At 44.1% G+C, this 25,977-nt stretch overlaps 2 protein-coding genes across 4 annotated transcripts in view; one reads left to right on the forward strand and one right to left on the reverse strand.

Moving 5' to 3' along the window:
- The window catches only part of COPG2 (COPI coat complex subunit gamma 2), a 127,803-nt gene extending 107,261 nt beyond the window's left edge, over nucleotides 1–20,542 (forward strand). For 2 of the 3 annotated variants that reach the window (XM_031455367.2, XM_031455368.2), the window contains exons 21-24: nucleotides 18,065–18,162; nucleotides 18,944–19,082; nucleotides 19,377–19,475; nucleotides 19,930–20,542. In XM_031455367.2, coding sequence (XP_031311227.1) covers nucleotides 18,065–18,162; nucleotides 18,944–19,082; nucleotides 19,377–19,475; nucleotides 19,930–20,060 — 467 coding nt within the window. In that variant the 3' untranslated portion in view covers nucleotides 20,061–20,542. The remainder of the gene's footprint in view (nucleotides 1–18,064; nucleotides 18,163–18,943; nucleotides 19,083–19,376; nucleotides 19,476–19,929) is intronic. The other variant, XM_064487361.1, reaches the window with a different exon arrangement.
- The window catches only part of MEST (mesoderm specific transcript), a 32,000-nt gene continuing 7,881 nt past the window's right edge, over nucleotides 1,859–25,977 (reverse strand). Inside the window, exons 8-12 of the mRNA XM_031455371.2 lie at nucleotides 25,500–25,570; nucleotides 25,142–25,243; nucleotides 23,681–23,757; nucleotides 22,724–22,787; nucleotides 1,859–21,803 (exon numbers count right to left, since the gene is read on the reverse strand). Of these exons, the coding sequence (XP_031311231.1) occupies nucleotides 21,686–21,803; nucleotides 22,724–22,787; nucleotides 23,681–23,757; nucleotides 25,142–25,243; nucleotides 25,500–25,570 (432 nt within the window). The 3' untranslated portion in view covers nucleotides 1,859–21,685. The remainder of the gene's footprint in view (nucleotides 21,804–22,723; nucleotides 22,788–23,680; nucleotides 23,758–25,141; nucleotides 25,244–25,499; nucleotides 25,571–25,977) is intronic.

Below are 25,977 nucleotides of genomic sequence, written 5' to 3' on the forward strand. Positions count from 1 at the left end.
ATCCAGCCTCCGCCCCCCAGCCCGTGCTCATGTCCTGTGAACCCAGGCTATGCTTCCTCCAGGCCCCGCCACATAACCTTTCATGTTTCCATTCAGACCCCTTTGTTTCACGCTCTTCGAGCACAGCTCTTGGGGAACCCTTCCCCTGATTCTCCTGCCTTTATCCTTTCATCACAGCACTTTTGCCTTTTGCCCTCCCCCTCTTGCCTCCACACACGCCAACCCCCACATCCCCTCCACAGAGCCCTGGACACTGCTTCTGACCTCCTTCTCTTCCCTCCCGGGCTGTCATCTCTCTCCCAGATGCTCTCCTTCAGTGTTGTCCCGTCTCTTCCACCCCTTCCTTTGCTACGTACATCCCCTGCGGTGCCCTGCGCTCACGTATGCACACCTAGCTTCCTTTCAGTTGCCACTCCCATCTCTCAGCCTTATATCACAAGCATCCTCAGCTCTGGGACCAAAAAGTTGGCACTTCACTCCCGGTCCATTGATGCTAATACAAGCCCACCCCCCATCATTCCAGAGGCCCTGTTGGCTACATCCATTTGCTCGCTGTCTGCCTGGTCCTGAGTCCTTTTCCTCCACGTCTCCCAGTCTTGACTCTGATGCCTGCATCTGCCCCCACTCAGCGGCTCACCTGCTCGTGCCTGCCCCCCCCCCACTGCCCAGCTCTCCACCTTGCCCCCCCCCCCCCAGTGATTCTCACCCGAGGATGCATGACCCCCAAGGCTGGCCTATCAACATCATCTTTCAGGAATGTTTTTGTGTTTTCTGTTTGGATTTTTTTGGTTTTGTTTTGGTTTTGAGCAGAGCACTGCTCACCCTCAGATGTGTTGCTAGGCCTCCCTTGGGGTCCATGCCCACAGCCCTCCCTCGGGTGAAATTCACCCCCCCCCCTCGGGAAGAATCACTGCTGTGCACAACCAGCCTGGCCCCCTGGGCTGCCCTCTCCCCTTGCCCGCCCCTGGCTTCCAGCAGTTGCCACTGACATTTGTTCCTCAAAGATACCAGCACGGAGCCCACTCTTACACTGCCCGGCACTGTCCTCTTGAACCACCACATGGCCTTTCATATCTACTCTCTGGCACTCAACATGCCCCAAACCCCAGTCTGCATTAGAACACCATTCTTTTCACATACTCCTTCTGCCTCCCCCATCCTTTAAGACTCTCAGGCATTGCTACAGTATCTTTGGTCCAAATCTGGTGCATCTTGGCACTTGCCATTGTCCCTTTTTCTGCTTTACCCTCCTCATGTCAGACCCGTAACACCGTCCCCCTGCAGAGCCCTGCCCCTGTCGTCCTCACGTTCCTCTGTGATTCCCGCCAAGCAGACCTTTCCCATCCTCCTCTCCTGCAGCTACTCTCCTCTGTCCTCTCTGGGTGAATTCACTGGTCTTCCCAATCCTCTCCTCAGCCTGCAGTCATCACCCCAATACCGGACCTGTACTCAGTCCAGAAGCGCAGCTAAAGATGCTTTTCTTAGTGCCTGGAGATTGGCTCATGCCCCAACCCACCACCTCACACCCACACCCATTAATCCCAACCCTGCCCTCCCAGCCAACCCAGCCAAAGCCCACCCTAACCCATTCCTCTCCCCTTTACGCCATTCCCAGTCCATTCCCAGCAGATCCATATTAAAGAGCCTGGCCAAAAAGTTCTACCCTCCCCACAACATTCGATGCTCTTAGGAGCAGCCACTGCTCCCACCCACTACTAGCCACCCCTTTCCACTCCTCCTTCCTCATGCCTCTGCTCCCCCTGGCTGGTCCCGAATCTCTGAAGTTCCTTCTGGTTGGCACCTCTGAGATCTGCCTGGATTCCTACCTGCCACCTCCTCCTTCTCATTGCTCCCCCTGTTGTTGTCCAGCCTGTCTCCCTTCCATTGCACTCCAGTCTCCACCCTCCCCGGGGTGCCTCTCATCGCTGTCTCTGGCAGGTGACCCTCCCGTCATGCCACATCAAGGCTCCACTTGGACATTCCTTCCTGAGACCCTTCCTCATGCAACCCATTTCTTCCTTTTCCCTCCCTGTCCAGGGAAAGTGCCCTCCTCTTCTCTAGGAACCATGATCTCAGAGTTCCCCAGTGCCCGTCATTAAGTTGCACGGGGTCATCCCTTCTCTGTCGGGGTGCTCCCTCCTTGGACCTGCTATCACGCTCACACTCTTTCCTCCCCTTCCCTGCCACATCCTTTCCAAAACCGTCTGCTGTCTCCTATCCAGCGTTTACACTGACTCGGGCCACCAATTCCCTTTAGACTCCCTTTTCTTCTCCCTGCCTCTCCTTCCTTCTTCTGTTGTTGTCTCTAATCAAGCCATTGCCCTCAGGGCTTTATCAAGCTCACACTTCCTCCCCCTCTTTTATCCCAGGCCTCCACTGCTTCTGTTTCACCTCCATCAGGCTTTAAGAAGCACCCTTGCCAACCGTCCTTGGCCTCCCACTCCCCGATGATGCAGTCCTGATCCTCACTTTGCCCCGTTTCCCTCTTGGCCATGCTCCCCTCACAAAACCCATGTGCAGGTTTTAAGACCCTCCTCTCACTCTCCATCCCATTCTGCCTGCCCCCTCTGTAGTCCATCAGATCCAGCCTCCCGACCCACAGACCCCCTTCTCCCACGGCCCCGCCCTCCCACTGCGTGCTCTCTCCCTCGGCCACTTTGCTGCCCACATTACCTTCTCGGACTAGACCTCTGACACCCCACAGATTTTGTTGGTCCCCCTCTTTCCCAGCTTTCCTGTGTGGAGTCTCCACCACACGTTAGACCTCCACTCTTTGCAACCCCCCTGGAATAACAGATGCATGAATTCAGTGATCGTTGCAAACTGTCACCTCTGCCTTGATTCCTGCTCACTCCTCCATTTCTAAGCATATCTGCTACCCACCCGCTGGACTCCACCCACATGCGTCCATACCCAGGTCCGAGATTACCTGCCAGTGGTTTCTGTGCAGGATCCGTCTCAGTGTGACACGCGGCCCTGTTCCCTCAGTTTCACCCCGTCACTGGGTCCCCTTTCCCTACGTGCTCCTGAGGGCCCCAGGTATTCAAACACCGAGGCGTGGGGTCTCTGCTCTGCTGCCTAGCCTCAGTACCGCATAAGCCTGTCCTCTGGCCCCTCAAGGTCGGCCGACAGCCCCAGTCTGGGAGCGCTGCGTGTGGCCTTCCCCTTTGCCGCGGCGCCTCCTTGACTGTGCCTGAGCCCGAGGACCTGCGTGAGCTTTTCTCCCCTCTTCCGTCCCTTTCTCTTCCCGCATGACTCGCTCCTGGGGACCACCATCTCACGGCTGCTCCAGACCCCACTAACTCCCTTTTCCTACTCTGGGTGTGGACTGAACCTTACTAGGCCCATCCTGCCTTTTTCTTACACTCGTGTGTTTGGCAGCCCCTCTGCTCCATCTTCCACTGCTTCCCTGCCGCCTCTGCCAGTCACGCGACAGAGTCAGCGGTCCTTCCTTACATCTTCCCTTCCTGCCCTGCACTCATGCTTCCTCCGTTGCCATTCTCTCCATCCCAGTGTCCTGTCCTAAATCCACAGCTGTCCCAAGTCACCCCTAAGCACCCTTCCTTTTTTGGTCCACCATTTTGGAGATGGTCATTGCTTCTCTGGGCTTTTCTCTGACTTTCCATCATCTCATCCCACCATCCCAGGTTCCCTGCTGGCCTTACCCACATTGTGCCCTGCCTCCTGCATGGGGTTTGCCACAACTGTGGCTCACTTTTGGAGGCAGAATGTCTGTGTTCTCCACATCCACTTCTCCTTCAGGCTCTCTGTAATCCCTCTCTTGATGCAGTACACACTCTGATCCTCTCAACAAGCCTCTCATTCTTTAGCTGCAAGGGACCATCACCTGCCCATCCCCCCCCCCCCGGACCGCCTCTCCTCTGCCACACTCCCCCAGGGGGAGACGGCGCCCCTGATCTGCACCCTGGCTCCTGCTTTGCCCTCTCTCTCACGTGCGGCACTTTCAGCTACGGGCTGTGAGTCTTCCGGCCGGATTCAGCCGTCTTCTCTGCCGTCTCCTCCCTGCTCATTCTCCCATCCGCTGCTCAGCCCAGGTCGGTCATCTTTGCTTCGGACACACTAGACTGAATCCAGCCTCCGCCCCCCAGCCCGTGCTCATGTCCTGTGAACCCAGGCTATGCTTCCTCCAGGCCCCGCCACATAACCTTTCATGTTTCCATTCAGACCCCTTTGTTTCACGCTCTTCGAGCACAGCTCTTGGGGAACCCTTCCCCTGATTCTCCTGCCTTTATCCTTTCATCACAGCACTTTTGCCTTTTGCCCTCCCCCTCTTGCCTCCACACCCGCCAACCCCCACATCCCCTCCACAGAGCCCTGGACACTGCTTCTGACCTCCTTCTCTTCCCTCCCGGGCTGTCATCTCTCTCCCAGATGCTCTCCTTCAGTGTTGTCCCGTCTCTTCCACCCCTTCCTTTGCTACGTACATCCCCTGCGGTGCCCTGCGCTCACGTATGCACACCTAGCTTCCTTTCAGTTGCCACTCCCATCTCTCAGCCTTATATCACAAGCATCCTCAGCTCTGGGACCAAAAAGTTGGCACTTCACTCCCGGTCCATTGATGCTAATACAAGCCCACCCCCCATCATTCCAGAGGCCCTGTTGGCTACATCCATTTGCTCGCTGTCTGCCTGGTCCTGAGTCCTTTTCCTCCACGTCTCCCAGTCTTGACTCTGATGCCTGCATCTGCCCCCACTCAGCGGCTCACCTGCTCGTGCCCGCCCTCCCCCCCACTGCCCAGCTCTCCACCTTGCCCCCCCCCCCAGTGATTCTCACCCGAGGATGCATGACCCCCAAGGCTGGCCTATCAACATCATCTTTCAGGAATGTTTTTGTGTTTTCTGTTTGGATTTTTTTGGTTTTGTTTTGGTTTTGAGCAGAGCACTGCTCACCCTCAGATGTGTTGCTAGGCCTCCCTTGGGGTCCATGCCCACAGCCCTCCCTCGGGTGAAATTCACCCCCCCCCTCGGGAAGAATCACTGCTGTGCACAACCAGCCTGGCCCCCTGGGCTGCCCTCTCCCCTTGCCCGCCCCTGGCTTCCAGCAGTTGCCACTGACATTTGTTCCTCAAAGATACCAGCACGGAGCCCACTCTTACACTGCCCGGCACTGTCCTCTTTGAACCATGCAGTCCCTTCAGCTGTCACGTCCCAAACCCCAGTCTAGGTTCCAGAGTTCTATTTTCCATTTTCTTAGGTCTGTCCTCCCTCTGAGTCAAGAATCAGTGTTGAGTGTGACTTTCTTTTTACTTAACTTTCTAAACCATCCCTGATTGATTTCAGTGTTTTATGTTAATTGTTTTCAAAGTGCTTAGTGTTCACTTGTTACCGCTGAACTTTGGGAACCTACTCATTGGAGCACACATTGTTTTCCACATTTAATATTTTGTAGTACACGCTCTAACCTTTTCCTGTCATCCCTTGTCCCTCTATTGCACTCTCATTGCCAGACTGTCTTCCGTCTCTTGTAGATCTTGTTGAAAACTTGAACCTTTGTTGAACTCAGCTATAAAAAGGTACACATACCCATAACCCCCTCTTCTTAACCTGATTTTCTTGTCATTCCCACTTAACGTTTTCTCCTCTTTTATTGATACTTAATATGGTTTAAGTTTATATACTGTGACAAGTTTGTCCCGCCACCTTACTCACTCTTTCCCTCCCTCGCACACAGTGGGCTTTCTGTAATCTTTTCTTTCACTGTCTCTGTCTGTAATCCGTGCAGTGTTCCTCTCCTTTGTCCCACGTTTATTTCCTCTATTATTGAATAAGGATATTTTCATCTCATTTCTGTTTCTTCTCAGGGACCCCTTTAGTCCTGTGTGTAACTCTCGCTCTGCATGTCTGTCTTGTACCTCTTTCTCTTCTCTGCTGTGTTTAAACCCGCTGCCTCATCCGGCCCCCATTCCATTTGTCCAGTACCATGTTTCTCATGAAGTTAGAAGTCCTTTCTAGATATGGATGTGCAGTTTTCAATCCCATGCCATGGCACCCTTCCCCCCATGTCACCTGAATTCCTCTTTATCTATTTCTTAACCTCTTTTCCCTTCCTTTGTTTAGAATTGGATTGAATGTACAACTCAGTCTGACTTTCCCACTTTGCCCTCTTCTAATATTCCGCTCTAATGCATGTATTTGCCCTCTGACTCGCTTCCATCCTGCCTTCACTTGCTTCAATACTTTTGGCCCATCTTTAATCCTCTGTCCACTTCCTTCACTAATGCAATACTTCTACTGCCCTCAATAAGGGTCTCTTCATTGTGAAACTGTTTTACCCAATATTTAATCTACTTACTCTGAACTGTCTCTTCCAGACATTGCTCTTTTTACTTAGTTTCTATCACTATAGTCTTCCTTGTTCCATTAGATTGTAGAATGCCAAACCCTGTTTTTACTATGCCGTTCCTCACATGATCTTTCCCATCTAAAGTTAAATTCTGCTTTTCCACCCATTTTCTTTTTTTTCCCCCTATTCTACCTTTTATTAACCATCCATATACTGAGTATGTACCATTCTCTATACATTCACTAATACCATCCTCTTTGGTTCCTCTTTTTTTTCTACATCCATTGCTCAATCCGTTTCTGTATTTATTCTTTCTTACATATTTTGCTGAATTGCTTTGGTTTTCTATTCATTCCACTAGGATCCCTGTAACTTGCCTTGTTTTAGGTCCACTTTCCTGAACCTGTCTCTAACCTTTCTGTTGACTGCACTTTTTATGCAAACTTACTTTCCTGGATACTGACCTTATGTCTCACTTTCAGTTATCACTTTATCTCCCCGCTTTCTTCCTTTAAGAAATGCCTCACCACACAATTCTCTTCCTGACTCAGATCCTTCACAAGTACAAGCAATCTTCATTATCCTTGCTTTAAAATATGCTGAATAACAGTTTTTGTTAGTAAACACTTACACAGCATTATCTTAAATTTGAGAAAGCCCATAACCATCTTCCTTTAAAAAAAAACTATCATATTTTCTCAACCATCACAAAAACACCATTATAAAAACTTTTAAGTATTTCTTATACTATAAACCATTTTAAAGGACAACCATGTAATTATTTAACATAAAATTCATTCATTAGTGTACATGTTTGTTATGTAGTACAAAGTGACCCCATACTATGATATGATTGTAATTGCATTCTCCTTTTATACTGCCTGGAATAATAAAAGGTTCTCAAGAGAAATAACAAGTACATATACATCTTTAAAATACAACATATGAATAAGAAACTTTTGGGAAACATTTACTTACCAACTGGTGAACTGCTGGAGGTGTTCCACAGATATTGCAGGGAAGATGACAGGACTAATGCACAACATATTTAAAAACTCGGAGCACAGGAAGGAAGCCTATCAGCAGAAGAACTATGACCACAGCAAACATACACCATCCCGAACAGACCTGTGAACTCTGAAGTCTTTGCCAGCACAAGAATGCTAACTCACCGTACTGAGTTCCCCGAGCACATACACAGAGAAAAACTTTTCATGTTAACAAGTATTCTGATAGTAGTGGAGAGCTGGTGAAACCTGCATTCCTTCCTCTGGTCTCAGTAATATTTTCCATTTTGCATCTTGCATATTTAAAATGCGCCCTAATTCGTACATCCCTTCCCCAACTAGCATCTTTTTTTTTATACAAGTCTTTGCAGTTGCTTCTTCCACTTTTAGCCAGTCCTGACATGATTCTTTAACATCTCAGCAAACTAACATCACACTCATAGGCGGGTCTTCCGTAACTCCTTTTGAATATTTGCCCTACCAGATCTTAAATATTTTCCTCATCTTTCACCCAGAGACTCTATAATATATCAGTGAATGCGGTGTTATTCTCTTGAGGTTTAATATCATGATCCTCAACCACTCCTCAACTGTAGTATTCATTTGTTCCACTAGAAAAAGTATCCAATCCACATCTTCTAAAAGGTCAATCAATGGTGATGTTTTTAAGATTTCCACCAATGGCTTATCAGGATTGATCTTTTTTTAAAAATGTCATGTTTGTTTTTCTTTTTTATAATTTTATTTACTATTATTTCTGTGGAGGTAATTAGGTTTGTTTATTTATTTATCTTTAGAGGAAGTACTGGGAATTGAACCCAGGGCCTTGTGCATGCTAAGCATGCGCTCTACCACTTGAGCTACATCCTCCCCCTAGGATTGATCCTAATCCATCACTTTTAACCTTTCCTAGCAAGCAATCACTTCAGTCGTAACTTTCCCACTAAAACTTCAAGAGCCATCCTGCCCAGGTCCTGTTCTTTTTCAGACCCCAGGTCCTCCTTCATTCTGCACAGAGTTCTGAGACTTGACAGTTATGTGTTTGTTTCATTCACACCTGATCTGTCTTGTTGCCATTCCATCTACTCAGAACTGCTCTCTAATTCATATAAGGCCCCTTTACTTACTTGCGATCCTCTCTACTTTCTTTTTATTCTGTCATGACCTTTGGCCTAAGTACGGAGCAGTAGCCGTTTCTCCCATCAGTATGACTATTTAAATAATGTTTTTCCATCCACAAGCAACTTGCACATTGGTCTTCTATTTCTTTTCTCCTTTCTTCTGCTGCTGCAAACTCCCTACATTTCCTCCAGCATTCCTTCTTCTTTCAGCAGAATCATTCCGGTGAATCTAATTCTCTCTTCTGGAATGTACACTTTTGATATTCAGCACTTAGAATTTAGCCTTCATCTTCCTTACGTCCTACACTCTGTACTGAAATCTGTTTCCACTCTCCATTGAGTCTGGACCTTCCTAAGATTCCTGCTCCAGCCTATTTGAAGTCACATTTAATCACGTTTAATCACTCTCTAACTTCTCACTCTATTGACTACACTGATTGCTTCAAATCTTTTTCCAACAAAGCTTTCTGAGCAGCAACACATCATACAAGTTCTTATCTAGTGATATTCTCACCTCTTTCTTCAGTTGGTTGCCATCTGCCTTACCATAGAGCTCTTCACTGAACTTCTGATTCTGGTCTCTCAGTGTTCCTCCTCCTGGCCTTCTTCAGTACCTTTCCCTGTTCAACATTCTGCAGAACTGCATGCTCTGCACCTCAGCCTATAGCCTACACTCCTTCTCCTCATTTAGATTTCAGCCTCAATTTTTTTCTACTTTTTCCTTCTTTATCTTTTTAAAAACACATGTCTCAGTGGTTTCTCTCACAGCCAGTCCTAACATGATACTTTAATTTCTGAAGACTTTACCATCATACCTCAACGAGGTCTTCGTGATTTCCTTTATTTGCCCTATCATATACACACATATAATATTTTCAGCTTCCATCTCTAATCACAGTGATTACATTAATTAGTCTTCTCTTGAGTTATACTCCCACTCACTTCTTACCAAATACAGTTCATCTTTTCACCAGATAAACTACCACCCACACATTCTCCAGTTGGTCAAACCAACATCTTTCAGGTTGCTGTCAATGGCTTTTCATCAAGATTCATCCTAATCTTCCCCCTCTAACTGTTTTTATCAACCAAGCCCTTTAATTAAAATGTTCTGTTCCCCCCCAATTCATACACCTACTACCCTACTTTTTTATATCTTAAAATTATGCTATATATGATTGAGATTTTTTTAAAGAAATAAAACAATGTACATATAATTGAAACTTCCTTTGTACCACTTTAGAATTATTTACCTCTCTCCCTTCTAAGAGAAAATCACCAAATAATCTGATACTTTTCCTCATACATATTTTATAATTGTTATAAATATTCATATAAATATTCAATAGGTAATGCTGTCTTTGAGGGTTTTAAATATATGTAGATATATATAAATTCTTAAAAAAAATTTCTCCCATCAAGACTTTAATTGCTAGTCTACTTTCTAACTCCTGTTCACTCCTGTGCAGGCCTTTACTTCTCTCTCATTATATATACCACTCATTATAATCTTTAACACCAAACAGTTTTAACCAGTTAGAACTCTCCTGAAATCTGACAGACTTCTCCATTTTGGGTCTCTTTAGTCCACATCTTATTTGCCTTTTTGCTCCTCTGACTACTGAGAACCCCACTAATTCATGCAGTGCTCCCATTACGTAGATTAAGACCCTCCTCTTCTTTCTCATTCTGTCACACTCTGCCATGTCTTCACTAGCCATTCAGCTGCTACCCTGTATCACAGCAGTGGAGACAGTATTTTTCTCCTAGGGTTTACTTCCCTAATGATTCCCAACCATTCCTCAAGAAACACAATCTTCTCTATAGACAAACACTGGCCCATGTTCCCAACTGGTCAATCCTGATGTGTTTTAAGAGTACTACAATGTCATTTTAGGAGAATTCATCATAATAAAACTCCCCTTAAACTTTCCTGTTAACTAAAAAAAAATCTACTCACAGCATTAATGCCCTTCTCTAATTCCCACTTCTCTCCAGGTCCTTGAAACTCTGTTAGATGTACCATTCATTACCATTGGGCCTTCCCATCCAATTTGAGTATTCAAACCCATTTCAAGATCTCCATTCTTTCCTAAACTACTTCTACTGGTTTGGTGCATCAGATAAAGTAATTATCACTTAGAAAATCACAACATTTTGTAGTCAACTAAATTAATTAATAAAAAGTAATGTCTTAATCAAAAAGTGTTCAGTGCATGTGATACTACAAATCATACGGGTCTCATATGTTAGCCTAAATTATAATTTATATGTCTGTAGTTAATATTAAGATCATAAACTAACCTTACTTTGAGTTAGTTAATCGTCTTTATATATAAGGACATTTTAATTTTGAAATACCTGTGATATTATTTGCTACATTATAGAAGAAAAATCTCCATTCTGGGTCTCTTTATTACACACCTGATATGTATTGTTGCCACTCCGTTTACTCTAAAGACTTCTCTAGTTCATACAGTGGTCCTTTACGCAACTGACAAACTCTCTTCTTCTTATTCCAGCAGAACCTTGGTCTAAATATGGTGCCATAATCCACTAGTCAATTGATGCCATTTCTAAGATCATCTCTTCACAACTGCAGGAACCTTCACTTTGCTCTTCCATTCCTTTCCTCCTGTTTCTTATTTTGCCTTGGAGAAACATGCTGCCATGTCCCTCCTTTCAGCTTCCACCTGCATAGACATCATGCTTACAGATTCAGCTGTCCCTTTGGGTAGATGCTCCCCTCCTGTCAGGCACTGGCTGCTCCACCCCTGCCGTCTCCCCTTTGTGTCCTACATTGTTTACTGCATCCGTTTGTACTCTCGGTGCAGCATAAACGTCCATAGGCTTCCTGCCACTGGCCCGTCTTGTGTGTCCATCCCACTTAGCCTGTTTCAGACCTTTCACCATATTGACCACACCTATTATTTCTAGTATTTTTCCAAAAAAGAACCCTGGACAGCAAAACCTCATACTCCAATTCTTACTTTGCTACATTTTTACCTTACTTTCTCTCCATCTTAATGCATAATTCTGACAAATATCCAACTCCCATTTCCTAATGTTCCCGTTTAGCCCTCTTTAATGCCCTTCCAGGTTTATTTTTCTACACTGCATGTTCTGTACCCTAGCCTCACTCACACACTTTTTCCTTATTTAGCTTCCAGCCTCCATCTTTTGCTCTTTCCTTCTTTGCTATTTTTTTCATACCATTCTCCTCAGCTGCTTCTCTCACTTTCTGCAAATCCTAATATATTTCCTTAATTTCTGAATCTATCTTTAACATCCCTTTTATAGGACTTTCTTTCCAATTTCCCTCTGGAGAATTCCCCCATGTATCTTAACCTTTCATAGTGATGAATGCCTAGTCTTTTTGAGGTTTCCTCCTCTCCTTATCCCCATTCTCTTCCTCACTCAACACCAATTTTCTACTCTTTAAACAAGTCTTTCCATTAGATTGTTTCTAACCTGTCTTCTCCCTTTCTCATCAAGATCTTCCCCAGGCCTGGTGCCATATGCTTCCCATTAGTATCAGTGACCATTTCTGTGTCAATATTAAGTGATACCTTGTCATCTGGCAGCAATTTTAACTTTGCTATTTTACTCCTTTTTCTTTATTTCGCCTTAGAAACTACCTTCTGTTCAGCACCACTCCTTCATTCAGAGACTACGCATATACACATCACTCCCATAATACGGTGCTCTTTCTAGATAAACGGATTCCTCATATTCAGCGTTCACTGATCAGACTCTGTGGACTGGATTATAGTTCCATCCCATGTTAGCCTCTCCACACAGCTTCCTGAACAGTTCCCCCTCATAATCTCAGCTCTTATTTAGCCACATTCCCTCCTTGCTCCCTCTCTCTCTGAGTGGCTGTGATCCGGATTAACATAAAATCACTGTTAAAGTTCCCACCCTCCCGTGTCCTGACAGTTGTCACTCTAGCGCTCTCTGATGCCCTCACCATCGGCCACGTTACTCTCCTGCAGGTCCCCCCCGGCCTGATTCATCTGGCCCTTTTCCCCTTTTCACTCTCCATTCTCTCCTCTCTTACAAGTCTCCTCAGTTGCTTCTGTAATTTTCAGCTAATCCTAATATGACAGCTTGCTAGCAAAGATTTTTTTTATCAGAATTACTTTTAATCTGCCTTCATCTAAAGCAGTGGCTCTCAAACTGCAGTTTGTTAAAATACACACTGCTGGGCCCCACCCCAAATTTCTGATTCAGTAGGACTGGTGGGGCCAAAGAATTCATATTGCTAAATATTCCTAGACAGTGCTGACAGAACACATTTTAAGAAGCACTGCTCTAAACTTTCCCTTCAACAAGCCCTTTAATTAAAAATTTCCCACCAGGGCTTCAAGAGCAAGTTTGCTTCTTTTCAGACCTTTATTTCTCTCCCATTTTGTCCACTAGTCATTGCAGTCCAGCTTATACCCCACATACGGACCAGATAGGCCCATGTTCACATCTGATGGGATTCTTCATACTGGGATCTGTATGGTGCATGGAGTTTTTCTTAGTACCAGGCCACCTACTCAGAATCGCTCTCCAGTCTCTGCAACACTCCTCTTAGCTTTAGCCCCACTTCTTCTGTGTCTTTTGGCCCAAATATGGGATCTGCTCCCTCCAGTCAATACCTATCATTCTTCGGATGACCTTCTTTAATCTGGGGGCGCCTGTAATGTTACTCTCCCGTTCCTTTTCCCTTGTTACCTGTCTTGCCCTAAAGAAATATACTACCTTATATCTTCAATTCCTCTTCTTTTTGCTACCGTCTATATTCATTCAGGTGGATTCAGTCTCCTCCAGAACGGCACTCCCTAGCCAGGTTCTCTCCCCAGTAGCTGTCTAGGACTTTCAGAGAATCTTCACATGACAGAGTAAATAAGAATAACTTTAATGTGGCATTGGCATGATACGCATTTGTATCTCCCTTTGGTGGTTTGCCCTCCCACATGATTAGTTACATATAGTATAATTTCATCTACCATCTGTACATGGAAATAACAGAAGTTTTACTCTGGAGCTTACGTGATCCTTAGCCAGTCATCTCCCAGGATTAGTCATCCATGCTACAGACAAATGACTCAGAGATTTTTATCCTCGTGTCTCTAAGGTTGCTGGTGTGTTTTTACATCAGGGTTCATATCTTAATCCATCTCCTTCTAAACCTCCTACCTAAAACTTCCCACCAAAACTTCCCATATTGTTCAGGCCCTATTCTTCCACCATATGTACTGCTTTTCACAGTCTGGTATTACAAGCCATCATTTGACCAAGCCGACCCATCGTAAAACCTCCCCCATGGGAAGCTCTCTCCCTCGTCTTGTCTGCCCGTGCCACTCCACCTGCTCTCTGCACCTCTTTGTATGGTGCTCCCTTTACAGAGCATCCAGTCTCTCCTTCCTTATCTAATCATGACCTTTGGTACAAGTACGGTGCCATATCCCTCCTGCTAGTACCTGCCAGCTTCAAAGGACCCCATCTCTTCTGTAGGCTCTTCCACCCTTTCCTTGACTGACCCTAGAGAAACACCTGTGCTACCTACACAGTTACTCGGCTTTTCAGCTGCCATCTTTATATCATTCCTCATGAACTGAGTATTGTTTTCTTTCATCTTCCTTGTTTCCTCCACACTATTCTGAATACATTTGCCCTCTCAGTTCGGTGCCAACTTTCATGGGATTCCTTCCACTGGCCGTGGCTTGGATACATCCCATTTAGAATCTAACATTTCACTCACTGGTCACACTTGTTGCTTCAAATACCATTCAAGCAAAGGTCCCCAGACATCAGTGAGGGACTCCCTCGTTAATACCAGCCTTAGTAGCCACTTCCACCTCATTCTCTCTCCTTCTTTGGCTGTAATCTAGCTTAGCTCACACCTCTCTACTTCATATGCAGCCCTGCCATTTTCCAGTGTTCCTCATTCTGGCCCCCTTTAATGCCCTTCCCTACTCACACCGTATAGGCGGCACCCTGCTCAGATCCTGTGTCTTCCCTCTGTTTTCAGCTTCCAGCCTCCATCTTCCTTCTCTCTTCCTCCATGATATTGTCATACAAGTCTCCCTAGGAAATGTCTGTCACTTTTAGCCATGGCAGGGTCACTTCTAAGAACAACCAGTTTTAATGGCGCACTATGCAGTCATCTCCCATCTCTTAACTGCCCGTCACCCTTTCACTTACCATCTCTCTACAGAAGGAATGGATGCAGATTACCTCTCTTCAGATGGATTCCCTCAGAATCTTCACCCATTCCTCATCTACTACAATCATCTCTTCTCTGGACAAACACCTGTTCTCACCCTCTAGTAAGGAACCTCATCTCTGTAAAGTTGCCAGCAATAGGTTTTTCTCAGCATTCATCATAAGCAGCTTCTTTAAAACTTTTCTGTCACCCGAGTCCTTTAACAATTTCCCTCCAAATTGGTGCTTCAGGAGCTAATCTACTACTCAGGTCCTCACTCCTCACTCTCTGTATAATCCTCATTGCAGTACAGTCTCTACATCCAAAATGTGACCAATTAGACCTGTTTTGAGCTCTGCCAGGATTCCCCATTCAAGGTCCTAATTCCACACCTGCTCTGCCTCAAATGCTCGCCACTCTATAGCATTTCCTTTCTTTGCTTCCAGTCTCTTTTCTTTCTTATTCCCTTGTGACTTTTGGCCCAGGAATGCTGTCTTGTTCTTCCAGCTGATGTCAGTTATTCCTTACCCACTCCTTGCCATCTGAGGGCAACTTTAACCTTATTTTTCTATACCTTTCTTCATTTCCCCCCATATTTATCCTTGAGAAAAACCTTACCTCCAGCATCCCTCCTGCCACATAGGTAGCATTTTCCTGACAGGCATGTAGTCCTCATTTTGGGCACCCACTGCTCGACTTGCTTTCATCTGCCTTGATTTCCTGCACACTTTCCTGCATCCGTTCCTTCTCGGCTCAGTCCAGACCTGTGTGGATTGCTGCGGCTGGCCTGTGTTTCAGGTCCATCCCTCCCGCCCTCTTTTGCCCTAGTGACCACATCCTTTTCTGTAACTGTCATTCCAACAAAGCATTCTGGGATCTCCTCATGACCCCATTTATTTAGTCCCGTGATGCCATATGCCACACTGCATGCCCTGCACCCCAGCCTAATTCACACGGCTCCTTCCTTTCTTAGCATCCATCTTTTCTCTGATTCCCTCCAGTGGCTGAGACCTGGCAACTCCCACCAGGGTTCCCGTGCTGATTCTGCATTTCTAAGTTTTTCTTCACACAAGTCTCCTCAGTAGTTGTCTCTTATTTTCAGTCAATCCTTATAAAATAAGCCTCATTTCTGAGAACAGTTTTAATGTAGATCTGCAGGGTATTCTCCTCTTACTCCTTCTGGTTTTCTGCCTTTCTTTGTTCATGAACCTTTCATCTTTAAATATGGCAGTGGACTCAGCATTATTATGTTGGCATGGAAAGGCTCTCTCACCCCTCCTCCTCATCACCCAGCGTTACTCATCCTTTCTCACAACAGTGACACTGCTCCCAATGGTTTTTACTGGAGTTCACCTTAGATTCCCTGTAACCTCACTGTATTAACCAAACCATTTGTTCCAGGAACATTATTTGTATTAATACCATTCCTGTTTGCTTCCTTAATCCATTTCTCCTTATCACTTAGATATATGTCTTCTGTCTTTACTTATACGTAAAATCCAGTTTGCCCAGTCTGTGATCTACCATTGTTCCTGATTGTCTCCCCCTTTTCCTCTTCCTCATTTGCCTGCGGCCTCCATGAATGAAACTAGGGTTCATATCACCATCTGTTACTCAACATCTATCCTGCCTCTCTGTTTTTAATTTGATCATGACCTTCGTCTATACCACAATCCAATTTGCTCCTTTAATTTTTTTAAATACCTCAACTGACCCATTCTAGGTTTGTGTTTATTTCTACTTCTTTTCTTCTTCCTCCTTCCTCCTGCAGAACACCCTACCTTAACAAAGGTCATTCTTTCATCAGTCCCCTACTGTATTAAAATAGATTCTGTGGTCTCAATAGGTACACTTTCCTATATACAGGGGTCAACCCACTACTAACATCTATTAAATTTACTTGCTCTCTGAATTCAGATCTATTCTTCATAGGATTCCTACCAGTGGCTTTAATTATCCGTAACATTTCAGTCTCTCGAATGCCTCAGCTCATTAGAGCCTGCTGGAAAATACCTAGTCTCCTTCATCTGAAATATAAGATATTTCAGATTTGTTCCTAAACAAATTTTCTTCTTAGCACCTGTGTATTAGCATCTCTCTTACTGTTTCCAATTACACCATGGCCTTTCTGGCCTTTCTTTTAGCTTGTGTACCTTCCTCTGCTTGCCAAAGCCCCTTTGCATCTTTTGAAATCCAGTTAAACTGTGTGTATATCCTTACAAATTTTTTAAATTTTTACCAGGCTGTTAATCCTGCACTCCCATGCAGCACTCCATTAAACCTTATATTAGAGAACCTGTGACACTAAATTGTAATGTCATAGGTGTATCTAGGTAGATCTTACCCAATTCCTAGACAATGGGCTCGTGAGGAAGGAGCTCATGTCTCAGTCATCTTTTTATCTAAGGGTCTGGCACATTCGTTTACACCTTTTATTGTAAACATATTGACATTTTCCACATTTTGGATGAAGGGAGTGAGTTTAAATTAAGACTGAGCAAATAAAAGTCTCACTAGCCAGCCCGTCATATATGGTCTTTACATTTGAGTTTATTCTTTCTTGTTCCTGCCTATCCTCTAAATAACTTTCCAACTTCCCGATTTCTAGTATGTGTGTGTGTGTGTGTGTGTGCATGTAAAATCTACTTATAAGCCTTTTCCAGACCATGGATTAGACCCTAGATTCTAAATGCCTTCTCTTTATCCATGATTAATAAATCCTCTCCTTCAGACAGTTCAGAAACTCCTACCTTCTTCATGAAGACTTCATATTCCTTCATTTCTGATCATTTCCACCCATTATCTGAAAACATATAATTGCCCACTTGATTTTCCACTGTAAGACACTCATTTTACCAACATCAGAACTTCATTACTGACTGACCTAATCACTGTAGGTTGAAAGCTGTCACGAAGCCAGTTCATTCTGGTGACTTATGAACCCACTGTCCGTCCACAATCTACAGATATTAATGACAGTACCTCTAAACATACTGAGACTCCGATGGACTTGGCCAGTACTAATTTAATGATGTGTGCTTTTGACCATCCACATTTTATGCTTTGTTTATCGGCTCCCAAAGTAGTGGTTCTTACGTTTCGACAGGCATGGCCAAAAGCCCCTTTAAAAGTATCTCCCCTACTGCCGTCCTTACCTGCAGTCAGGTGCTCTACCGCTGAGCTATACCCCCTGCTTTCTATATCTGAATAGGAAAACGGAGCCGTGCCCATGTGGTCTTCTCCATACCACTCACACCCACGGCGGGGCAAGTCCAGCCTACAGGCTGCTTGTAAGAACTACAGCCCTGGAAGCAGCCTGCACGTTTCACTGGACAGTACAGAACAGAGCCCAGGGCAGGTGGTGCTTCCTAAGCCACTGATGGGGACTGTGCTTGCGCTGCCCACTGACATAGGCTCACCTGTTCTTTTTCCTCCAGTTGCAGGCACCTTTAGCTGCACCATGAAGTTCACCGTCCGGGACTGCGACCCTGACACGGGGGTTCCAGTGGAGGAGGGGTATGATGATGAGTACGTGGTGAGTCTCCCCTGCACAGAGACTCACTTGGACCCCGTGAACCACGGAGGGACTTCTGCCTGGAGAGAATATTTTTCTAGGAACATATGACATCAACTTATGGGATTTTATTCTTTTCAAACAGATTACAGCTGAGGAGGACCTGGGCTACTCCTCCTCTGTAGTGGGAGTGCATCATGCCACAGAGAATTGGGATTTACCACTTCATGACTGATTAAAACAAAACCCACTCTTTTTTGTCTTTATAATAGGGATAATTAAGACATGAAAATAATCACATTTTCATTGAAATTTTCACTGAGATCAGTTTTATTTAAACTACTGACTTCTTTGGTTTTGGGGGGAGTTTGTTGTTGTGCAGCAGCTTTTAGTTTGCTTATAATTGAACCACATTGTGGACTGAAAAGCCTTCACATTAGAATGCAGGGAAAAGTTTTTTAAAAAATCAACCTTTTAGTGAATGCGGAGTTCAGAAGGCCCTGTAGGGCCTGAACTCGGTGGTTACTTGTGGCAACCTGACTGCTCTGTACCCTCAGGCTACAGATGTTGATCTGAATATGGCTCTTGCCAGATGGCCTGCTTTCTTGCTCTCCTTTGCGAGGGCCTACACTATTAGATTTATCCAGGCTACAGAACTTAAAACTAGTTTGGTAGTAGAGTTTTTCTAGGCTCCTGCAAAGACTATAACACAGCATGATAAAACCAGATTAACTAGTCTCTTCCATCTTTGCTCTGTACTAAGAGGACTTTCATTTTCTGACCCCTGCTTATCACCCACCAGCTAGAAGATCTTGAAGTGACTGTGTCTGACCACATTCAGAAGGTAATGAAGCCTAACTTCGCTGCTGCCTGGGAAGAGATAGGAGACACCTTTGAGAAAGAGGAGACCTTTGCCCTCAGTTCTACCAAAACTCTTGAAGGTAAGAACAAGCTTGCTACCCATGTATATTGCCTGATAGCAGTCTAACACCTGATAGGCATCTTTGTTATTCCAGAAGGACTCCCTTTTCTTTAAATACTTCATAAACTGTTTCACTTAAAAGGCCAGAACCCTGTCCATCACCTGAGTCAACCAGTTTCCAGTCCTGCAGCCTCCCTCCACGCACTGGCACCAGCCCCAACCAGTGCACCCCCACCCCCAGCACACACCAGTGCAGAGGCAGGTCCCTACACTGACCTTTTCTGATACTGTTGCATCAATCTTCTCAACACAGAAGCTGTCAACAACATCATCACATTTCTGGGCATGCAGCCCTGTGAGAGGTCAGACAAAGTACCTGAGAATAAAAATTCCCATTCCCTCTATCTGGCAGGTAAGAGACTTCTATCATGTTCTCCCTTAATTTTGTTGCAAAATTTGATAGAAAAGGATGTGCATGGGCCTCTCACGCCCTGCTACCATCCCGTTATCTCACTGTAGGAGTTACAGTTTGCAGCCCCATCAGGATGAGTAATTTGCATGCTACTCTTAGCTCGTTCTTTTAAGATGTCTGTTTGGCCTGAAACACTCAAATCTCTCCTTCAGCTATCAATGCCCCCACCTTTAAGTACTCTGTACCAATATTATTGAATACCTTCTATGTACCTGGTATTATGGGAATATAAGAGATTAGAATTTGTATATAAGATTCAATTTCCAGCATAAGCACAAATCTCTAGAAAAGCTAGACTAAAATAATAGAAAGGAAATTCAGGCAGAGTATGATAAATTTCATTATTCAGAGTGTTTTTGAATTAACATGGTTTTCCTCACTTTTTTTCTCTCAGGTATATACAGAGGTGGCTGTGACCTGTTGGTGAGGTCCAGGCTGGCCTTAGCAGATGGAGTGACCATGCAGGTGACTGTCAGAAGCAAAGAGGGAACACCTGTAGATGTTATCTTGGCTTCTGTTGGATAAGTTTTTACTGGGCGAGATGAAGCGGATGTCAGTGGGCACTGTCAGTGGGCTTTCAGGCCAGTGGCATGAATTTCCCAGAATCATACTTCTAAAAATTAATGACTTTGGAGAAGCAAATTAAATGTTTGGCCCTGAGCCAGCAGATCAAGGAAATGTCTGTCCTTATGCATGTCTTTCTGTTGTTGTTCCTTTTCCTTTTTATTACACTCAGTCAGCTTTGGTATAATAATAACAGCTTTGGGTGATCTTGAAAATCAGATACTATCCTATACCCCAGCTGCTTAACTTCATTATATTCTTTAATTTAATGTGTATCTGAAAGCTCCTGGCAATGTTGGAAAGCTTTTATCCCAGAGGGGTGGTAGGGGAGGGGGAGCCAGAGTCCACTTTTGTCAAAATTCATTTTTATTAATGGAAAATAAACACTTATTCCAGATTCAGTTGTTATACTTGAAGTTGTTAATAAAAAAAATTTTAAATAATTACTTAATAATCCTGTTTTTAACTAAGACAATGAAACTGTGGCTTTAAAAAAAAAGTATTCAGCACCATTTGCTCATAGGCCTTTCAGAATTTGTTCTTTAAGTTTCTGGAACTTTCCTGTGTGTAAAGTACAGGAATGGCTGAGCTACATGAGGAACCCTCTCTGGGACAACCAACGAGAAGTTAAGCAATCAGTATACATTCAGCCTGGTAACTTGGACTGGACAACGATCCCCTCCCCTCCACTCTAGCTCAGGAGGGACATTTCTAAGCACTGAGGTATGAAGAGTCCGACTGTCATTAGCTGGAAAGACCAGTCCTAGCAGCAAATAACAGTAAATCTCTGGCACAGATGCTGTTGGTCCTTAACGTCCTGTGATTTTAGGAAATTCTGTAAATAGTTTGGATTTAGTTCAATTTATTCAGAAATTAAACATGTTTAATAAGGTTAAACTGCTCTGCCAGAGTAAATGTCTGCTGGTTTAGTATCCTTATAAAAACGTATATATAATACATGTAGGTAAATCATAGTCTTAAGGTATACTTAGAATACTGCATTACTTAAACTACGATCTAACAAAATGTCTACAATTAGAAGCAGCTGCTGAAACTAAACCCAAAGTTATGACAAGGGAGACTCACTCTCACTTGAAGGCGTGCCGCTTAGAGAACTTAAAAAACCACGTGCCCTTAAAGCCATTCAAGGAGAGGTTAAGGACACACCTTCTCCTCATTCTTACACTAAATATAATTCCAATCAGGTTGGGCCAGAAATTAGCATTTCTGAATATTTCAGAAAAGTCCACAGAAGCATTTCAAAGACTTATGCAAAAGCATGTCTGTCTGTCTTCTTTCTACAAAAGTGATTAGTGGTGCTCATCAGAATTTCCTAATACCACAAAGACAAGGGCAGGTCCATACACTTGATCAGATGTCAAAGGAACAGAAAGTGGACTATTAGGTCACCCTTAGAGCTTCTGCTGGCTTTTTACTACCTGCTGTTCACCAGTGTGAGTCAGGTGGACTTTTGTGAGAGAATAGTGTCTGGTGGCCAGGACCTCTTTTGGGCATTTCTTCCTAAGTGGAGTACACAACAGGTAAGGGAATGGGGGAGGTAATACAGGGAAGCTACTCTTTCCAGCTCAGAAGGAGTTGATGAAGCCCATATATGCATTCAAGAAGCCCATGGGATCCTCTAGCTGTGGATAGTGGCTAATGTGGTCATCCAGAATCGACACTGTGGACCGCGGCAGCGTTTTCCTAGTGGAAGAGAACAGCACGTAGGTAAACTTGAGGCTGGAGGGAGGGGGAGGGATGTAAGCCAGTGGGCAGCCCTAGTAAATGCCCCTGCGGACATACCACACTGGAAGGAACCACAAAGAGCTTATTCACCTTCTACTTTGGAATTGTATCTTAGGCAGATAAACCCGCCAATTCCATTTACGACGTATACGGACTAGTTTTTAAATGCTCGTATTCCAACAGACAACAACTTGAAAATATAACACTTATGCAACACATGTCAAAGCAGGATGACTTCCAGCTCCTTAGAGAAGCATGAGGCATCAAACAAGTAGGCCACTTAGCAACTCACTGTCCAAGTAAAGATAACAAAAGACCTTGCTTAACCTGAGGTGAGAGAAGGTATTTTGTTTAAAATTAAATGCAAGCTGTTTATTACTGGGTTGTTTCTACTAGGCCATGTGAAGGTATGGAACATTTTTATGTGACATAGTCAAGATCTCATATTCCGACACCTTCCGAGTAAGTACCAAAAGAGAGTAACAACCAATAAGAAGGCACTTTTCCACAGCTCAGTCTCCCCAGCAGAAACCAACAAGTTGGCTTTACAATCAGACTTAAGCAAACATTTCTTAAAGTACATCCACTTCCATTCCTTAGTTCACATGATAGCTTTTTCTTACCTGTACATCTCTGAATATGTAGTGACCATGATAGTGAAAACAGACTCTATAAACCAAGAAAATGTATAACTGAGTTTCTTGATCTTTACATTATGCAAGAGTAAGATTCCCCAACTCATCCTTTTATTATGTGTTTCCTGGATGAACAGCCAGTGAGTTCAGAGGAGACTAGAGCAACAGCCCTCGACAGGCAGTCCTGTTCACCACCGGCAGGCTGAGGTACTAACAAAACAAAGACCCCTGGGGGAGACTCACCTGTACAGCTCCAAAAACTCCGGATAGGGATTCACCGGATCCAATGGCCCATAGATAAAATGAACTAGGAAGGGGAAGAGGAATGAATTGTTAACAGCACACATCTATTCTCCCGCTCCTACCCTAAAATTAACTACCCCTGCAAAAAATAGATTTTCTTTAATTTGGTAATAATTGAGTAATAACAGAAAGCCTAGCTTCTTTCAGTAAGTAGGTTCTGAGAACAAGCCTTAAAATTAGTCCACTTGGCACTTTTTCTTCCATAAACAGCCACTCAGCCCCTCCTCCATCTCTTCTGTGCCCTGGACCAAAAGGAATAAGCCCCAGTTCCAACATTCTCTTTCTATAAATCCAGAATACTGTCATTCTTGAAGTCTCTCTCTTCAGTTACAATTACCCTTGAAGTTTGAAATCAACCAATAATATCGTGAATGCTAATTACGTTGTGTGTGACATAGTACAATGAATTTCTTTTTAAACCCGTTAAGAATGAAGAGACAAGTGAGCAGAGACCACCTATAGCCTCTTGATTAGTAATCTCAACAGCCAGCCTTCCCAGCAGTTCAGTACTGAACATGGCAGCCGCTGACAACACACAGCACAGAAACCAGTCTAACTCCCACTCCTGACAGAGACACCAGCTCCCTCTGCAATAGGCGCTCCATGTTTCATATACTTCACTTGACTATGCAGGTCACTGGTGTTCCAGATGTTGGGAACAGGGTTGCCAGATAAAGGATGGCCAGTTACATTTGAATTTCAGATAAATAATGATTTTCTTTTTTAGTATGTCTCAAATATTGCACAGCACATACTTACCCTAATTATGTATTTGTTGTTTATTTGAAATTCAAATTTAGCTGGGGTATCTTGTATCTTTACTTGCTGAGTCTGGCAATTATCTTAACCCCATCATCCCTCAGTTTTCCTATCAAGAGGTAATATAGAAATACTCACTGGGAATAGTTACAGAGGCCAGAGCTCCCACCCAGCGTCGTCTAAACTTCTTCCTCTGATTGATGTACTGCAACAGACTGTAGGACACGAAAGTCAGCAGGAGTAGAACAAGAAACGTCTATTGTTTGTTTATAGGGATGCAGAGGCCTGACACGAACCACAAGGAACACAATCTATGTTTTCTTAATCCAGAAGCAACTTGGCATTCCTGGGATGGCCCACTTAATTTACTTATTTCTGTAAACCTCTGGAGTAAATCACCATGTGGCCATGGCAGTGACCATGCCTCCTATCAGTGTAAGAATTAATGGTTCTTTGTGTTTATTAAACAGGGAATGAGATCTGGGAAGGCTGGAAGTTACTCTGGATTATATGTGTCTAAAGTCTGGGCCTAAAGTCCAATTTTGACTCCACTACTAACTAGCACTGTGACTCAAAAGTTGTTAGTAACACAAACACATGTCTTTCACCTCAGTTTCCTCATCTTTAAAATAAGAGGACTGAACTACATGATCTCTAAACTGATATCCACCTGTAAAATTCTCAGTGGAGAAGTTCATGAGCACAAGGCTTCATTTTCTGCATTTCATCTGACTACAGATAAAACGGAGGAGGATTCCTCTTCCTACAGTGTCAGATGTCATAGCTACATTGTAGAACTCAAATTCATGTATTCTAATCATTCTGCCTGGCAACTCCAGGACAGTTATTTTCGTGAATTTCAAATTTCACCTCTTAGAAATGGTATTTACCTTTTGGGAAACATAAGGGAATTTTAAAAGAATGTTTTGTTTGTTTTTCAATTTTTTTGTATTAAAATGAATCCTTAAGGATCCCGTGGGAGTTAGGGGTGGGAGGGAGGAATGGCTCCCTCGACCTCCCAATTCCTATCAAAGCCCTCAGTTAAAACACTGGAAGCAACACTGACCCAGCTGGCAAAAAGACAGGGCCTTATCTCAAGTAGTTAAGGATACACCATCTCTAGGCCCCTCTGTGAAAGCAGCTAGATGCTTGTTTGAACCAACACATGGGAATTATTTGTACAACTGCCCTTCTCAGTCCCTGTTGCTACAGAAAAGACATGAAAAAGGAAGCGATTTGTACTTTGAGAGGCATTAGGCACCTTTCACGATTGTGATTAGATGTTCTGAAGCATTTACTATTGACGAAAGGTCCAAAGATGGATTTAGCAGAGTCAATCGGCCAGTTACAAACTGAATTAGCATTAGAATTTGCAGCTGTTTATTCAAACTTTTTGTGCCAAATGGCTTTGGCTCAGAGCTCACTCCATTCTCAGTTTCTTTCTTCTTAGAAAGTACAGAGTATGAATTTTTGGTTTGCCTCATAGGTCATCACCAATCTTCTTAGGAGAGGGAGAGCCAGCAAGAACAAGCAGTCCCACATCGTTCCCCACTTCCAAAAAAGCCTCTCTGGAAACCAAAGCAGAGGGTTATTTCTTACCTGTCGATAACCAAGTTGCCGTCATTGTTGCGTATCCCTGCCCACATGTCCCACAGCTCACTCTCAGAGGGTCGGGTGTATGGCCCAAAGACTGGGGTGAGACTAAATGAGTCCAAAAAAGCAGAAAGATAAGTGTGAGAAGAAATCAGTATGTCAAGTACAATTGGAACCTCAGGTCGTGTCTGTCTGACCCTTGTCCGACCGATCTATGGATTCCTTCTACTACTGGCCTGGCAAGTGGTCAGCACCTTTGCTTTCAATATCAAACTCTTAAGATTTGGCCCAGAATTTTAATGGCAGCGACATTTCAGCACATTGTTCCCAGGCTGAAGTGAATCAGTCTCTGACAATGACTTACCCTCTAGAGAACACGAAGAAGTTCATCAGCCGCGTGAGGATGGGTGACAGCATGCCTCCATCTTTGAGAAGCTGTAGGTGTAAAAGTAAAAATCAAGACTCCAGAAAAGAAGACAACCAGCCCGGAGAAAAGGTTTTATACTAGAAGAAGTAAAAAAGAAGTGTAGCCACATCTTCTACTCAAAGGTTTGATCACTGGCTTTCAGTTTTTTGTTTTGCCTACCCGAATTCTTTTCTCTTGGAAGACAAATGTATTTCCGATTCCCTTTAAGGTTACATTTCTGCACTTCACTAAGTCCCAATACTAAAGTCCCAAAGACTTTTAACTGATATATTCAACTTCAGACTAGGATCCCCATTTGTTCAAACATGCTAATGACACAAATCTTTAGATAGCGGTATTTCTCCAAATACATGTTGATCTCTTATTCTCAGAAATAAGGCTTTATTCATCTAGGGGCCACTTCCACTGCTTTATT

The sequence above is a fragment of the Camelus dromedarius genome, chromosome 7 (genome assembly GCF_036321535.1).
Source record: "Camelus dromedarius isolate mCamDro1 chromosome 7, mCamDro1.pat, whole genome shotgun sequence".
Lineage (NCBI taxonomy): Eukaryota > Metazoa > Chordata > Mammalia > Artiodactyla > Camelidae > Camelus > Camelus dromedarius.